Genomic DNA, 17,471 nt, shown 5'->3' with positions numbered 1-17,471 from the left:
TAGAGATCTACGTAGGGTCTCAGCTTGGTAATTCCTTGTACATCTTTTTCAATCTCTGTATGGTGCAGGGATGCTATAACAGCCCACCTGAAACACTCCCCGTCCTCATTTTTTGGGTTGATGATAGCCTTTTTTAAAGCTATCCATTTAGGAGGTTCTATATATGATGAACCTCTTGTTAGTCGTAGCTTATGGAAATCTACATCCAGGTGTATAATTCGACTAAGCGTGAAGCCACTCTGGGGTTGTGCCGGATGTTCCACGCGTGTCTTGATATTGGCAAACATCCTATCAAGCTTGTCGTCTACGTCGCTACTCCGGAACACCTTTGTCATATTACTATTGAAGATCTTCTTTACCTCGATGTACTCATCGTTAGCCTCCTCCATGTTTGTTTTCTTCTTCCACATGATCCACAGGGACAGCTGTACCTTCGCCGACCCCATTTCCACCACCTGCTCTTAAAACAAATTTTTCACGTTAGGTCTTACCATTCCTATATACCCATCGATATCGGCTCCTCCTATACCAGGAATGCAAAAACTTCGAAATGTCTTGTGGAGCGCATGCTAATGTTCCTGAGGTGTATGGTCATGCTCCGGCCGATCATATAGATTTTGGATGCCTTCGAGGTAGTCTTCCTCAGCCTTTTTTTCACCTCATCATGAAGCGTTTGTTTCGCGTTAGCTGTCCTATTATAGAGATCCATCACATTACACTTGAATGCTGCATATGTTCTCTTGACTCCCTCTTTTATAGGCTTTGGAACAGCGTCTACCAGCCAATTATACCATCCACGCATCCTATCCCTTACAACCGAACGATTTTTTGACAGTTCCTGTCTCTCGAAGAGGTCCATCTCGGATGGGGGTAATACCCACTTATGCCATTCTTGGATTTTACCCCCTACAGTTGGACGGGTCTGTGCCATTTCCTGTCTATAGAAGAGGTCCACATCCACCGACGTTATAGGTCTGACCGGTTTCTGTGTTACATTCTCCAATAGAAGAATGTCAGTTATATCTTGGTCAACAACACAGCTCATGTTCATCTGAACCGACTTTCAAGTAAAGTTTTAGCCAGGGATGTTCTCACATTTTATTTATTTGAAAATACACCTAATTTAGTTCCCACTTTCGGATTCAAGTCTAAATCTAAATAAATTTACTCTGCCATTTATTTAGATTGTTCATTTTCCCAACAAGGAAAAAGGAGGAATAGAGGTTAAAATGGAGAATGCTGGTAAATATAAGGGAATTAAAAAACTCAAATCAGCTTTGGTCACCTTGGTAAGAAATAGTTAGCTATCAGCAGGCTTACTTAAACAATTTTAAACTGTACTACATCTTTTATATTTTACAGAAAGCAGTCTCGAATGTGCACTATGCACTTTGAAAATGGCCAATCAACATCTGCTAATCCCTATCCAACCTTAAACGTTAAACCAAAAGTTCATGACGTTGTTAATGTTTGTGCCGCATTGGTAAATACATGGGCCCCAATATATAAGTACAGTGGAACCTCTAATAGCGGCCACTTTGGGGGACCCAGCTTAGTGGCCGTTGCATTAGAGTTGACCGATGTATGGAAGTTTTGTATGAATATCCTTTTTTTGTCAAAAAGTCTGGTCGGGAGAGGGGTTCAAAGAATGATTCATGATCAAAGCAAGGGGACATGTGAAAGCGTTAAAGTGGCTAGAGCAAGTTACGAAAAAGATCCTTTCACATGCTACTGACCTCGGTACAAATTTCAAAAAAAAAACAATTGTTTTTATTTTTCCTTTAATTTGCTTGCATAAAGATTTTTTTTGATTGTTAATAGAGGTGAAATTAGACATTGGGACAATAGAAAGTGGCCGTTTGGCCGTTGATTGGAGGTGACCGATGTGTTGAGGGTTTTTTATAAGAGCTTGACCATGAATTTTCTTTTCTGGCCGCTTATCAGGAGGTGGCCGATGTATGGAGTTGACCGTTAATAGAGGTTCCACTGTAACATTTTGCAAATGTTATATCTTTGTTTATACTGTACATTTTTTTTAAAGTAAGGTGATGTAACTTTTAAATGTGGCGCATCCTCAACTAATTCCCGACAAATTTGAGGCTGTAATGATGATGTAAGGGCATTATATTTCTGCTAAACCACGGCCACAAAAATCACAATTAACAACTAGGCCTGGTGATGCACCAATATACGAATAATCCTTAAGAAGAACCAAACCTGTCTCAGATGATTTGAATTTTTTATGTTTATTTTTTATTACAGCTATGTATTTTTGTTTAGCTTTCGGCTACATTGCTTTTCCAAGCTTTAACACTTTTGTCTCTACAAAAGGCGCAATTCCAAGTAGGGAATCTGTTAAAGGCTTTGTCTTAGCATTTGTTTTTTATCCAAAGTCTCCATTTTAGTACAAACTCTATAAAAATTTGACGCTGTTATGCGACCTTTTCTTTGTTGTTGCCAAATTGGTGTTTCAGATTGTTTTAAGGGAACCATAGCTAAGTCTTTTATTTGTTTATCAGAAACAGTGATTTTATGTTTAAAAATTGCAATGTTCTCTTCCAGAGTCTTATTTTAATCATATTGAAAAGTTTCACTTATTGATACAATGGAGTCAGGTACATCAAAATTTGGGCTTTCAACCATATTTAACCGTTTGTTTGTGATGAGCTCGGAAATTCTATTTGTGCCAAGTTCGTTTTTCATAAACTTAAACAATTTTTCTCTTAATTTTTCTTTATCGTGTAACTGTGCCAAGTGGGACTGATGTAGTGATGCTGAAAAAGATAAATATGCATCTTGTTCGACTTTTAAATCTTTTTTCTTTTCCATTGTTATTTGGGTGGCTGGCAATGCTGTCAAGTCTACTTTTGTGCCAGAAGGAACTGTCCACGTACATTTTTGGCTTGTTTTTGAAGGTTTTGTAGCGCCTGTTACGACAGCATTTTCAATTCTAAATAACATGGCAATGACATGATTGCACATCCCAGGCATGCCTGCTGTACAAGAGCAATAACCTGACTTTATTTCCCCACCAGGCTGCTCTGCATTCTTGTCTTTACTGAAAATGGTCCACACAAAGTAGAGGATAGAATTCATACTTTGTGAATGTATCACTCTGAATCTTAATATGCAATATGGTGAGCTTGGACTGATATTATATGAATATTTCGCGTATCAAATCGTTGCTAAAATAGTGATAGGCTTTTCCCACTTTGTATTCTCGGTCAAGTCTTGCAATGAACACGGAACCAATGATGGACATGTATCTAGAGATATCCTGATAATAAATTGAAGGCCATTTCCACTTCCCGTTGTTTTCACTTGTCCATCCCTCTTTAATTAGCAATGGGTCAGGGATAACGGTGTCATTTATAAGCAATATTTTTTTATAATCATTACACAAGGCTCGTCCAGCAGTCTTAAGTGATGGGTCAACTTCAGCCTTTTCAGAATAAGCGACGTAGCCTCTAAAAATAATTAAAGTCACTATGAGGTTGAGTAAAAAAAAAGATACATTTACAATATTATGCATCGTAATTACCTAGCTACTAAGTCATCGAAGCTTTCCCCTGTTTTGTTGGGTCGTATATACAAGTTTTTTAAAGAGTTTACAGACCACAAACGGAAATGATCAGAGCTAATATCCTCATTCATATTTTTTTAAAAACACGTGTTCGGCAAATGTTACCATGCGGAGTGTTTTGCTTTCACTTTCGCGCCCCCCTTTCGAGTAGAAAACATCTAATTGGTAGATCCGATAAGTCTACTACTTACTTCCCAGGAAATTTTATTTTGTGGAATATGCACTGAGAACTAGTTATCTCCCGCAATACGAGCCAATACAGAGAATCGGTAAATTAATGCTGAAAACCAATTAATTCTCAAGGAGCTAATAAGCATCGCGAATATTTCACATAATAAAAACAAACTTTGACATAAATGGTAGAACAGTAGCGTAACAAACAGCGATTAATTGGCATGGTATTTACAAGTAAAATCGCATCAAATCTACAACTTATTCAGTACTTTAGACTGTGGCTAGCTTTGTTTACCTACCATAGGTAGCCATATTTAATTTGGATACTATAGCAACGTGAGTTTGCGCATGACCAAACGACACTGTGAAGAGGTGTATTGCTGTAATTGGGAACTTTTTTTGGGAACAAATTAATATCAAAGACATCAGTAATAAAAATAATATACAATACTCTAACAGTACATAAGTTAATACAAAAATTGATAATATATAATCTTAAACAAATATAATCTCAAACAAATTAAACTCAAAACACTCGTCCTAACATTTCCAAATAGAGGTCTGGCTTATTAATCTAGGTTCAGCTTCAGCCGTAATTCATGTAGCAACTTCAATCCCAGTTTTCTTCTTCTCTTTTTCAATAAATAATTCCATGTTTTTTACAAATTAGTAAAGGGTTATACAGCTGGCATTTCTCTTCAAGTGACGCCATTTTTACTACCGCGCATGCAAATGAGGTGGAATATTAGAGGAGTGTAATACCGATTGTTGTTGGTCGTACGGTAGAAGTTGTGTGAGTTCCACAATTCTCTTCCCTAGGTTGGTGTTATGTTGCTGTAAATATCGAATCATTTCTGATTGTTTTTCTAAGATCTCATCAAGACACTCTGTATCCCTAAAAAAAAAAGAAAAAAATTGTTATAAAAACAAAAACAAAAAATAAAACAGAAAACAGATGCTAATTTTTTCTAACATTGACACGCCTTTATTCACCGTTTTTTAGGACCATTTTCGGCCGTGAATTGTTCTTTAATGCGGCATTGAGTAGCTAGTGCATCCTCAACGTTGTTTACTTTGTCTAAACACCGTGGTGTTGATATAATATGATGACACGCAGTTGCAACACTAAAATGGCGGCGATTGTTTTATTTCAGATTCGCATATTTTCTTAATAATATTTCCCGAAATACTGTAGATTTCCACAAGTGAGCCCGCCCATTAAAGATAGACGTATTTAAAGAGATTATTTGTAATTCAATTTAGAACAAGCTTACTACCGCTTTAAATTGATGATGTCTCCATGTTTTACTGACATCAGTACAGGCAGGTTGTACCGACAAGAAATTTATTCTGGATCTGCCTATTTCCTTTCCATTCCATCTATAATCCACAATTTACATAAGTAGCCACTTAAGAGATGTTTAGTATAAACGCTAACCATGCATCACACATACATAAAGATTGATTTTTCCTACAAGGTCTATATAATTTGGTAAATCAGAATGAATTTCTTACTTGAAGCCGACCTCAGGTGATGTGTACATATCTTCGTTGAAACCATGCACAACGTCTTGATGGTAAACATCGGGAGATTTTCTTTCTTTGTTAAATTTTACAACATAAACTAAAATAAAGAAAGTTCTGTCTCAGCAACAGATTCGTGTGTAGACAACACCAACACCCACTCAAACACCCACTCAAAGCAAAACACCCACTCAAAGCAAAACACCCACTCAAAGCAAAACACCCACTCAAAGCAAAACCATTAAACACCAAAGGACTTTTATAGATACAGTTTACAGATAGTTTTTTGCCATTTTCAAATATGACCGACAGCTTTGAAAATCGCTATTTTTGCCTTAACCATGTTCCAAAACGTCCAAAGCAGCACATTTCAGGAATATGGATATAACTAAATTGTTCTATTGCTGACATTGACAAGTGAACCCTGACAATGCGTGAATGTGACATAGAAATAGCCTACATTATTAAATAATAATTAGAAAGTTTAAAACTTGCAAGCTTGTCTCAACATATTTTAACCAAGGTGGTAGGTGGCCAGTTAATTCACATTTGCCATTTCTCTATTAACGGCAATATACATGATTTTTATACCCCTTTTTGATAGCCTAATAAATGTTGAATTCTTTCATTTTCGTATCATTCCATTGCTACAAAAAGGCTTATTCGTCAGTAAGCTGTGGTAGAATTTAAAATAAAATCATTTGTACTTCAAACAATTTCGTCATGCAGTTTAGATGTAACACCCATGCATTGACTTCTATCAAGTTGACAAAATGAAATGTGTACGCTTAACGTCAGCCCTTAGGAAGGGGGGAGGGTGTTGTTAAATTATTTGACGTTTAAATTCTTCATACCATGAAACATCGTTTTTTGGGGGGCGTAAAAAAATATTTTTGACTGAAGCGTCATGATTTACAAGAGCTTGTGAGTCATCACACCAAAGTTATTATTACACCTGTTGATTTGATTGGTCAAAACAGCTGATTTGGCTGTTCTGATTGGTTGTAACAGAATAAAAAGAAAACAAACAAACAAACCTAAATAAATAATAATGGTGACCAAACTAAAAAACACTTCGATGGATGCTACAATTTGAAATATTCTAATTAGTGAGATGAGGTTTTTATGTTGACTTGCAGTAAATGCGACCACAAGAAGCAAAGCAGCATTTCCTAAAAACAAGAAAATGAAGACTAAAATCCAACAATAACTCAACTTCTTACTAGGTTCTACTTACTAGGTGTGTTTGCTGCTATGGCAACATATTTTCACAACCATGGTGTGTACTTTAAGCACTTACAAACTGACCCACCACAAGTCGGAAAAAAAGAATCGAGCAACAAAAAATCTACAAGGTAGATTTTAAGACTTGACACTGTTTACCACTAGGCAACTTGAACATATTTTGATCTTTATCAAACAAATTTTTTCTGTCAAATAAATTTTATAGATTTGACAACCTATTTCCCAAAATCCAATTAGGAGATACAGCACAAAGTTGAAAGATTGAAACGTTGTATCCATATATCTTAAAAAAAACCTTTTGAACGTACCCATATCAAAATCGTAAAACTGAATTTACGTTTTTAATTTTTCTATTTAGCTCTTTTATAGCTAACACAGAATTAAATTTCTGTCAATTAAGGAAAGTACCACATTAATAGATTTTTTCAACCTTTAACCTATTCGCACAGAGATTCAGCACATGTTAACAAAAAGTAAATTGATAGCAGGTTCGAGTTTACAAGTATTTTTTAAGAAAGTAAATGCATATTTATCAGGAATAAAATTGCAGTTTTGATTAAAAAGTGTAGTTTCCCAAGGACCTAAAGCCTGATGTGATGGGGATTTTCTTTTTGATCCTTTTTAAGTGTGTGGACTATTCTCCCTTTTTCTATTTTTCTACATAACTAATACGCTCCCCATCATTTAATTATTTCCTAGAATATGCTATCATGTTTGAAAATACTAAAATCCAGAGTGGTGAGTGTATTAGAGCATGGTGATATCAATAGAAGGGGTCAATGATCCACAGATGCTGAGGTAGTTATTTTCAACCTGGGGACAGGGGTAGGAGCAGAGGCAACCAAACTTGAAATTTTTCAGGGAAGGGGCAGGGAACTAAGCTCCCAAGGCACTGTGATAATGTGAGAGTTATTAAAATGACTACTGTAATCAAACTTACCCAAAGAGAACACTCCCAGCGGTACTCTGCGTATTTCTTTTGTCTTTGTGAAAAATTTCAAGTATCCATACCTTCGCAGCAAATGGTGATTGAAATGAAGATACCGATCATACACAAATGTAATCAACCAAACTCCTACGTGAAGTACAGTTAATAATGCGAATGGTTCATCTATCCCACCCAGTATATGAACATGAAGAACATCATGTAGAACGAAAGAAAGAACTTCAAAAGCAGTCTAAAATATTAAACAAAATCAATAAAATAATAAATTTAATCGAAGTAAAACCTCCTTTAGGTATCTTTTGATGCATTGTAAAACACAGAAATAAAAACTGTGAGGATGGCCAGAAAAATTAGTACCCAAATTACTAGGACACTTGAACACATTTTTACAAGTAGTAATGAATGATCATGCACAAATATATCTTATGCAACAATGTTAACACAAAGGTTTAAAAAATATTTGTTCACAGAGTCAAAGTATATAAGGCTTCTTCTTTTATATTGTTTCACAATATATATGTACCTGTTCTGTCCAATCTTGGAACGCGTCCTGTCTTAACACTGGCCAGGCCAATCTTCTGACAGTGACAAATGGGTGGCCAGTCTTAAGACTGGACTGCCCCGTCTATGGACGTACATGCCCAATCTTAGAACAATTGTGGAAGACAAACAGAACAATAAAAATTTTAGACTCAATCTCTTAAAGCAAGGAATTTTAAATTGAAACTTTTCTTGGAAAATCAAAAGGCTAAAAATTTAAATGCTAAATGTATAACGTGCTGTACAGCTACTACGCTAGCTACAATTTTTACTCTAATGTGTCTGGGTCAATTCAACAGTACCCAAAATATGATGTTTTAATGTGCCTGAGAATGTTTGTTGGGTGTTGCAAACAACACAGCTCATGTGGCACATCCCTTCTTTAAAATCTAAAAGGCGTCTGAAGATGGGCATAACATGGTTTTTTGCCCAATCTTGTTCATTCTAAAGATTGGCTGGCCAGTCTTAAGACTGGACAATTTTATGTCCAAAGATTGGGCAGAATATATCATTGTTGCAGATATATCTGTTTGATGAAAATTACTTTAAAGAGTAGACATTGCTTTCTTTAGGTTCTCTCAAGTTATACAGATGTTAAATTAACTGTGTGTAATTGACTAGCCTTAAACTAATAATAGTTTCATCTGCGAAATCTGGTAAACAAGACAACTCATGAAACACGAAAATTCTGCCCCCTCGCACACATAAAAAAGACAAATTAGACAAACTTGTATATAAAGTTCTACAGTTATGCAAAAAAATTACCAGCAGGAATATGTACAGAACAATGACCCAAACTCCAGGGAATCTTTTCACAAAATATTTTTGAGAATGTCCAGATATTGTGTGGGTTGTTGATGATGGCAGCAGCAAACTTTCAGTCGACCCATTTGTTGTTGTGGGAAATATTGGAGGATGTAGATGATCGTGTTCAGCAAACTCGCTGAAGGAACCCTAAATATAAGATAAAAGTAAAAAGGAACACATGGAAGGAGTCAGCAATATCATAAAAAAGACACAAATTCAATTTATTTACAGTAATTGAAATTAACCCTTACGATTTAACTGCCCTGCCTCTGCATAAATTGACATTATTTAACATAACTTAGTATTTCTTAATGGAAACTTGTGGTAACACCTCTCGACTTCATCTTCAATTTAAAAAATTGTTTACATAAGATATAAAAAATTGCAATCACTATTAGTAACTTAGCTTTAGTTTTTACATCTATAATTTGGCTTTGACTCTTATTTCCTAACTCGGCTGTATGAAGTTAACCAATCATATTTTTTAGGGTGAGTATTAACTCCTCACGGTGACATAAATGATATTTGTACCTATTACGAAATTGTCATTGTCACTAGATAGGAATCAAACTTGTCTTCAATGCATAAACTTGGGTTATCAAAACATACATGCAGAACAATCCTTTAAAGATAAGTTTATTTATTACAAAAAGTTAAAAAGATTATAATATAATTGTAAAATGTTTTATAAAAATTGTTAAACACTAGAAAGTTCCTGTCCACTTTCTTACTCTGCATCACAAGAGAGTATATAAGCTAGAAGCGGTTTCCCAAAATATAATAAATCAAATTTGAGATACCTGATGTCCTGAGCTATTGCTAATGCTAACCATATTTATTGAAACCTAACGATGTCAACATTGGATAAAAACCAAAAGTTGAAGGTTTTAGTGCAGTGTGGTCTAGTCTACGACACTACCCACAAATGTTTCTATTTAGAAAACGAAAGTTAATCGAGACGAACAATAACATCACATGATTTTCATACCCTCCGCTCCTTACTTGGTCCCCATCCAAGCTCGACCCCACGAGACGAAGAAGTTGTAACCTCGTCCTCAGGGCTCTTTTTTTCTTTTTGACAATCTCGGACGGCGAGGTTGGGTAGCAATCAAATAGAAGTAGGGTGATTTTTTTTCAAAATATGACACATATATCAAAGAAAACAACATCATTACTCTTACATCAGAACACACTATCTATTTATAGCACCAGACATCTATGGTAGTGAAGCCTAAACAGGCTTGGTTTTGTTTATTGTTGGATGCAATACGTTTACCAGAGCCAACGGTTCACGACCTAGGGATGTAAACGTCAAAAATATCTGCCTTTATTCGTTTTATCTCACGATTAATTTCCACTGCGACAGCTCCGTACATGCTGTGAACCACATGCCCATCGTTCCAATAATCTGGTAAATGGTAGCTGTATTGCACATTTGTAGAGAAATAATTGAATGGAGGCTTGGGTCGGACTTCCAAACGATGCACGCATTGCAACCTACTGCCGAATGAAAATGCCGTGGTAAACGCGGTTGCGCTTGCGTTGCCACGACACGCGAAAAAGTACAGTTCAAGTGCTATCGACCTCTTTTCCAGAGATTAACAATAAACCACGCCTGCTCAACCGACTGGTAGCTAATTGGCTTGTATGGCAAGCAACCAAGTTAGAGGAATGTTATACGTATCTCCAGCAGTAATGTAACATAGTTACAGTCAGAGGGAAGAAAAAGCTAGCCTTTAGGATGGAATCCTCAAGGACGTTAAAACTTCGCGTTACTTACTTACTCACTTAGAGAGCGGAAGGTATTGGGTTCAAACCCCGGCAACGTCATGCCAGTAAATCTATTCTTTCTACTTAGCCCTCAGCATGAGAATAGGATTGTTATCTTAAGCGGTTCTCTGGTTGAGCCATTGCTCTGCTTGCACAACTTTCGTAGCTTAAAAGGGATCTTTGAATGAGCACCGCTCTTCGCAGGACCCTTGTTGGTAGCCAGGAATTGAAATTCCACATGGTCGGAAGAGACGAAAAAAAATCAGTTTTTTAAGGCATGTGAAACCGCATAGGTTTGCCGCTTACTTTTTATTGGCACAGTAAAGTAAGTTTTTCGATTTTGTAGTCTTTAACGCTAATAATGCTTACGAATTTATTAACGCCCATAAACAACACACACAAGATTACGTAGACAAAATAATCCCTTGTCATTTTGATGTTTCTCTATCATGTCGTAATCAGGATGTAAGTTGCCGTGACATTTCCTATAGCGGTTTTTGTTTATCACCAAGTGTTCAGACACCAACCTCGTCACCAGTTTTCTACACCAACGCTATTCTGGCGGGACGACAAATAGCTGTACCGTCAGAATATCATAGGCGTAGAAGAGCCTCGGGGAAGTTGTAAGATAGGACTTTAACGTCTTTTTGGTATCGAACAAGTACTATTTCCTATTATGACATTTGTGATAAATCTTAAAAAAACAATATAAATAATTTAAATAAATATAGATAAATCCTGCAAAGTACTTAAGAAAATTAATTTTTTTTTAATTTTATTTTTTTATAAGCATAAATTTTGAGCTTAAAATTATTCTTTAATTTTCTTAATTTTAAAACTAATTTTGATTTTATACATAGTATATTTCCAAGATGACAAAAACTTGAAATTTAATTTTTCCTTATAAACCGGACAACAGCATCAGCAACCGCCATAAACTTAGATAAAAAGAAAGTCAGTCGTCGTCAATGACTAAAATCAAGACTAAAATCTTATTTTTTTACCTATTAGAAACAATATTCGGCGGGAATTCCTTTGGCGTAAGGCGAAATTTTAAATTCAGCGCACTTAAAAAAATTTTAATTTTGGCGCGATATCAATTCGGCGTATGTTAACAAAGTTAATTTTGCGGAAGTTTAATTTGACGGGTTTTGCCAAACTCGCTTACTTTCTTTTACCTAAAATTTTTTTCGTTAAGGTATGTCTAGGTTTTCCGTGTTTACAAAAACACTTTACAAAAACACAATTTATTGCGAAAAGATCCTTGAAGGGTAACTACACGGAAAAATTTTTTTTTTTGATATATTGTTGCTACTAGCATAAGAAAACGAATCAACTAGTTTGAATGTTTCATATGACTTCAAAGTGCCAAGAATACGAACCTTATCACCCCAATACGGCTAGAAATCCCGAACGCTAATCTGTAAAAAAAGCGCATTTATGCAGCTGCTGGTTTATTAAAGCAACAAACTTAAATCGTTTATAGTTTTGATAAAATATATCTTATATAGGTACTAGCAATTCCTTCTTATTTTATGCTAAATATACCAAGTTGCTCAGCTTTCGGTTAAACTAGTCGCTACAAGGTTAAGAAAGACCTTAGTTTTCATAAGATACCTTCAGAAAAATCGAACAAAAACCTTCGTAAAAAATGGTTGCAAGCGATTAAAAGAGAAGGGTTCTTAGCAAAAGATTCTGAACCGATGTCATCAACATCTCGAACATCAAACAAATGTGAAACACGTTCTGGAAATAGTCTTCTTGTCCTGGTGCTGTCCTGACGATTTTTGTATTTACTTAGGAGGCTAAAAAATTGTCCCCTTTACCCCCTGAATTGTTTCTCATTTCATATGCAAACTTTGCAAGGTGAGGTTTCATCACACAAAAGAATTAAAAAATAACATCACATTATTTTTGTACCCTCCACTCCTTACTTGGTCCCCGTCCAAGCTCGACCCCACGAGACGAGGAAGTTGTAACCTCGTCCCCAGGGCTCTTTTTCTCTTTTTGACAATCTTGGACGGAATTGTTTCTCATTTCATACGCAAATTTCCAAGGTGAGGTTCATCACATAAAAGAATTAATAAAAGGATGGGCTACTGTTGTCCTTTGTCGATACAATTTCATTTTTTTGACCTTTTTCAAAATTATAACTTAAAATTATCAACGGGAGAGGGACAATGCATCAAGAGTGTTTGCAAACGTCAAAGTTTTTTTCATGAAGACTTTGTTTAGTTGAGGAAAATTGTTGGTTGTCGTTGTTTTTTTTGACGAATAAGAAAGATTTATTTTTGGTATATGCTTAGTTATTTTGGTTCATGTTTATTAAAAAATAAGTTGCAACAAATCGTAATGTCTTCTCTTCTTTTCAATGTGTTTTCTTGGAGGCCTCTCGCTACGGTATGCATTTTTGTTACCATTTCCAGTCTTCTTGTTTTTACGCGGATATTGTTGGCAAAGAAATTGCTCTTATTGAGGTAAAAACAGACATAATTAAGTTACACTCTTTTATTTTTTGAAATATCTTACCCTTTTTAGACAATAATAAATAATTTTTGCGTGTAGTTCCCCTTTAAATATTTGACAAAAATTTATGACTTCACTAACATGATGTTTAAAAAAAAGCAAGCGAGAACACATTTTTTACGTTTTCAAGGTTTTCGCCCGCTTGTCCAAATATCCAACACTACTGCAGACCATTTAAAACTACTGTTTGAAGAACAAATTTATTTTTGAATGTAATAAAACTTTTTACAATAATTTACAAGACTTGTAGTCAAGCAGAAAACGTTTTTTTAAAAAAAACTCTGTCTTATCTGGAGAAATAGATTCTGTCGTGGCGAAAAAAATCCATTTCAGCAGGATTTCATCCGCAATGATGTTAACCAACCCTGGCAAAAAATATTTTGAGTAAAGTCTATATCTGATTTTGTTGGTAACCAATTTATTTAATAGTAGATCGGTAGATTCTGTACGTAATTGTTCAGTTTGGAGGTAAACATCTCATTTTCTATTGGCTCGTTTAATTCTGTTAGAGGATTCTTCACAACGTAGTCGACATAAATCTAACAAAAAAAAAAAACAAGGAGACATTACTATGTGTTCTCACATTCTTACATACGTTGGAGTTTACGAAGTTCTCCAGAGTTTATTTAAACTCGAGTTTTGGTCTATGCAAAAAACTTTCGCATATTGTTAATTGCAAATATTTGCGACTTTACAGAACACAATGTTCGTGTTCAAACGAAGGGAAACCTGCCAGAATTAATTTCAGAATTCGTGTAAAACCCAAGTTTCCTATCATGGTAAAAGGTCCATAGACATAAAAGTCTATTCAATGTGGATTCTGTACTCTCGCTTTTTACATTGGAGTTACATTAGCATTATAAAAAAAATGGAATTTGTAGGATTAAAAGCTGGAGTTTAAAGGCTGATCAAGCATTTTTGGAGAATTTAATTTCGCGATTCTACAAAAAAAATTCGGTATTAAATTAAAACTTAACAAAAAGTGTTTTATTATAAATACTAACATTTGAGTGCCATTAGCTGTATTGATTCGTTTAAATATTCGTTTTACTTATTTACGTTTAAAATAAAACGTTTTCTAACATTTCAGATTTTCACGAGTTCTTATGTGGACTATGGAGTGATGTGTGAACGTTACAATGCAGAACTGGTGTGTTGCCAGCACAGTTTTTTCCTGGTGTGTGCATTCACAACAGTGTCACGTTTTAAAGCATAATAGCTTCAAAGTATTATTAGGATGTCCAATCAAATGAATGTATCTTCCTGACCTTCTAAGTGACAGTACTTTAATGTCTTTTTCTATTTCACTTAAACACATTCTAAAATCTTGTACAAAAATATGAGGACAAGTTTCGTGGTCTAGAAAACAAACTTGTGAAAACTCACCTTATATATGGTACGCAGACATTCATCAATTTTTCCAACATTTAAATCTGTATTCAAAATAAGTTTGATGCCTGTTGGAGTTTCAAAAAAATTGAGTTTGTATGTGCTCGTTCTGTAGTTCACAAAACAATCTTTTCTGATCGTGTTGTTAAGGAAAGATTATTACATTACATGAGGTTGTTTCTATAAAAACTGTTAAATAATAGGAATTTAAAATTTGGGTATATAGGGGTCAACCTTTAGACATTTTAAGAAATACAAAAACCCAACAGTATGTTTTTTTAAAAGTGTATAACACGTGTACATAAACAGGACATGCTATTTTTACAAAATGAGGGTGGGTAGTAATGACATCACAAAAAATGGCCTTAACTAATTTTAAAATGTATCGAATTAAATATGAGTACACAAGTTGTCCAGAGTAAAAATTATGAACATGTTTATAAAACTTAATAGGTTGTTTTCTTTTTAATGGTTTTTAAAACACTCTTGTTAATTTCAAGATAGAAGGATATTGGCATTTAAAAGTTTTTAGATGCTGTATTCAACTAACAGCAAATTTTAAAGTCAGAAAAAATAAAACTAATCGATGTATAGCTATAGAGTTAAACTAACTAACTTCAAAATTTATGTCAAAATAACTGCTCGTCCTTTTAAAATATTTGGCGATGACCCTAAAGTAGGATTTATATATCACAAATAAAACAATTAGAGGGGAAAAGAAAGGAAAAAGAAAGTATAGTTCAACATAAACATCAAGCAAATTATTTTCTGCTAGAAGCACATGCTTACATGGAAACTAAGGTGAGAATGACCTTTTAGAGCTAAAAACAAGTCTCTTATATTTGAACACGATGCAGACACTGTATAAATTATAAAACATCGACAATAGTGAAATTCCAAATTCTACAACTTCTGCTAAAAGAAAATATACAACGTGGAATCGCTATTGAAATGTTGTTGATATTGATCTGTTTCTTTGTGCTCTGCTTTCATTGGTAAGAATAATTTTTTGAGGAAAATATCACTAAACATAATTTACAACGCCCAAGGCTAATTTCTTTAAAAAAAAATTTTCTGCAGGAAATTTAATTTTGTGAAGAGTCAATTATTGTAAAGTATATGTTGATTTGATCTTTTTTTTGATCTGATTTTGTTGGACATGTAGAAATAACTATAATAATTAATAGTTTGTTCAAAGGCAAATTCAATTTAACCGGCAACTTCAGAAAAGTAAAATGAAAGAATTTAACAGTGAGTAATAACACAAGTATATCTATATTGTGAAACTATAACTGCTATTTAAAAAACCCACCATGAAGTTTCTGGAATAATTTGAGAAAATCAAAGCTGAGAAAAAAGTGGTTTCACTATTAAAAAAAGTGGAAACAAAGACAGTTATAACAAAAGAACCCACGCCTAACCATCATTTAAAAAATACATGAAATACAGAAAAACCAGCCATAACCAACAAGCAGGCAGAAAACGTATGAACAACACAGGGTTCAGGATGGCCAATAAAAATATATTAAATTCCATGTTTCCCTTCTTACAAATAGCACAATGAATGGCTAAGTGTAAAAGTAGTACCATTGTAACGTCGCTTTGGCTAACTGGCTCTGAGATTTATTACGTTGTGTTAATGACCTCGTTACCAAGGATTGGAGATGGTTTGGGAAAGAGATTAAATAAAACTTTGCGTTAACAGTCTTCTTCGTAAGGATTGAGGAAATTAATTTAAGAAAAGAGCTCTTAAATAATTTTTTAATTTCTTAGCAAAAGTTTAACATCATTTTGTTATGTCTAATTTCTTTACTGTTATGCAAGGACTATTAAAGGAGTGGTAACTTGTTACTGGCCAGAATTATTGAATTAACGAAACATTTATATTATCATTCTTAATTTACAAAAGGATACGTATCTGTAGGCGACATTCGTGTAACAAAAGATTTCAATGAAAACAACATCCCATACATCAGCTTTTGTTCCTAAAAAGACAGTATAAAATAAAGTTAAGTATAAACAATAATTTAATATCAAGAAAGATTTGAATTTTTTAATTACTATACATGATTTGTTTTTAATTTTTATTCACATTTCATATATCATCAACATTATTTTCTCTCTCATAAGGCTACCAGCAGATTTTTAAGAGCTCTCGCTTATGTTCTTTAGAATTTAAACTTTAAATAAATCATAAAATTTCCTCCCTTTCTTTAAAAATAGAAATCTACCTCATCCCGGGATAAATTTGAAGATTTTTTTCTTTGCCAATCTTGATAATACAGACATGTGCCATTCCGATCATAAATATATAAGTTAAATATCGTCATCTAGAGAAATAAACAGAATTAAAAGAACATAGTTAAAATTTGCAAACTAATTCCATCTTTTTAATCCATTTTAGAATGTAGATGTTAAAGTTGTATGTTTGTATTACTTATATCTCCATCATTTCAACATTTCAACAATAACTAAACAAAATCCTATAATAAACAAAATAATATAAAGCCTGAGGAAAACAAATAAAAACCTGAAACACTATATGTATTGTCTCAACATAACCAAACCAATAAAATATGGTACTGTCTTGAGCTCTCCACCAGAGCCTAACAACTTTCTCAGGTTTAAAAAATCAAATTTTTAGAATAAAATGCTGAATTTTAATCATCACACAATAATTATCTTTACAAGGAATTGATGGTATAGATTTACAGTTTTGTCTGTTGCACTGTGTATTAGCCTTTAAAATATCAAAACATTAAGCCTAGTGTAATTTTTTGTAATTTCTTTGCTCAGATCCAGGCCGACGTTACATTATCAAAATTGCCAGATGGATATTTAAGAGTTGAGTACACTGACAAGTTTTATATGATATATAACTTCAATGACGTCTATAGAATTTTTCACACTCTTATTTTAGAGCAAAACAGAAAAACAAAAGCCTAAATCCTTAAAAAGACTCAAAAA

At 34.1% G+C, this 17,471-nt stretch overlaps 2 protein-coding genes across 2 annotated transcripts; both read right to left on the bottom strand.

The window, feature by feature from the left end:
• Window positions 1–4,182: 4,182 nt before the first annotated feature.
• On the bottom strand, window positions 4,183–9,947 carry LOC130635736 (transmembrane protein 192-like). Its single transcript, XM_057445189.1, has 6 exons — window positions 9,620–9,947; window positions 8,778–8,966; window positions 7,467–7,704; window positions 6,319–6,453; window positions 5,273–5,381; window positions 4,183–4,652 (listed from the first exon to the last, which is right to left on the bottom strand). The coding sequence occupies exons 1-6, from the start codon at window positions 9,650–9,652 to the stop codon at window positions 4,475–4,477; spliced, it is 882 nt and encodes a 293-aa protein (XP_057301172.1). The 5' UTR covers window positions 9,653–9,947; the 3' UTR covers window positions 4,183–4,474.
• Window positions 9,948–13,301: 3,354 nt separating this feature from the next.
• LOC130635735 (trafficking protein particle complex subunit 1-like) lies at window positions 13,302–16,891 on the bottom strand. Its single transcript, XM_057445188.1, has 4 exons — window positions 16,736–16,891; window positions 16,419–16,489; window positions 14,502–14,637; window positions 13,302–13,654 (listed from the first exon to the last, which is right to left on the bottom strand). The coding sequence occupies exons 1-4, from the start codon at window positions 16,832–16,834 to the stop codon at window positions 13,538–13,540; spliced, it is 423 nt and encodes a 140-aa protein (XP_057301171.1). The 5' UTR covers window positions 16,835–16,891; the 3' UTR covers window positions 13,302–13,537.
• Between the last annotated feature and the right edge of the window lie 580 nt (window positions 16,892–17,471).

The sequence above is a fragment of the Hydractinia symbiolongicarpus genome, chromosome 3 (assembly GCF_029227915.1).
Source record: "Hydractinia symbiolongicarpus strain clone_291-10 chromosome 3, HSymV2.1, whole genome shotgun sequence".
Lineage (NCBI taxonomy): Eukaryota > Metazoa > Cnidaria > Hydrozoa > Anthoathecata > Hydractiniidae > Hydractinia > Hydractinia symbiolongicarpus.
This window is presented reverse-complemented; position numbering and strand designations above follow the sequence as displayed.

What these genes read in the sequence shown, in the direction of transcription:
- LOC130635736 (XM_057445189.1), bottom strand. Translation starts at nt 9,652, where the DNA reads ATGGTTAGCATTAGCAATAGCTCAGGACATCAG. An exon ending in GCAATAGCTCAGGACATCAG is followed by an intron (nt 8,967 to 9,619) that starts GTATCTCAAATT and finishes TCTTATATTTAG; the next exon opens with GGTTCCTTCAGCGAGTTTGC. An exon ending in TTCTGTACATATTCCTGCTG is followed by an intron (nt 7,705 to 8,777) that starts GTAATTTTTTTG and finishes TTAATATTTTAG; the next exon opens with ACTGCTTTTGAAGTTCTTTC.
- LOC130635735 (XM_057445188.1), bottom strand. Translation starts at nt 16,834, where the DNA reads ATGACGATATTTAACTTATATATTTATGATCGGAATGGCACATGTCTG. An exon ending in CGAATGTCGCCTACAGATAC is followed by an intron (nt 14,638 to 16,418) that starts GTATCCTTTTGT and finishes CAACACGATCAG; the next exon opens with AAAAGATTGTTTTGTGAACT. An exon ending in GTCTGCGTACCATATATAAG is followed by an intron (nt 13,655 to 14,501) that starts GTGAGTTTTCAC and finishes TTTTTTTGTTAG; the next exon opens with ATTTATGTCGACTACGTTGT.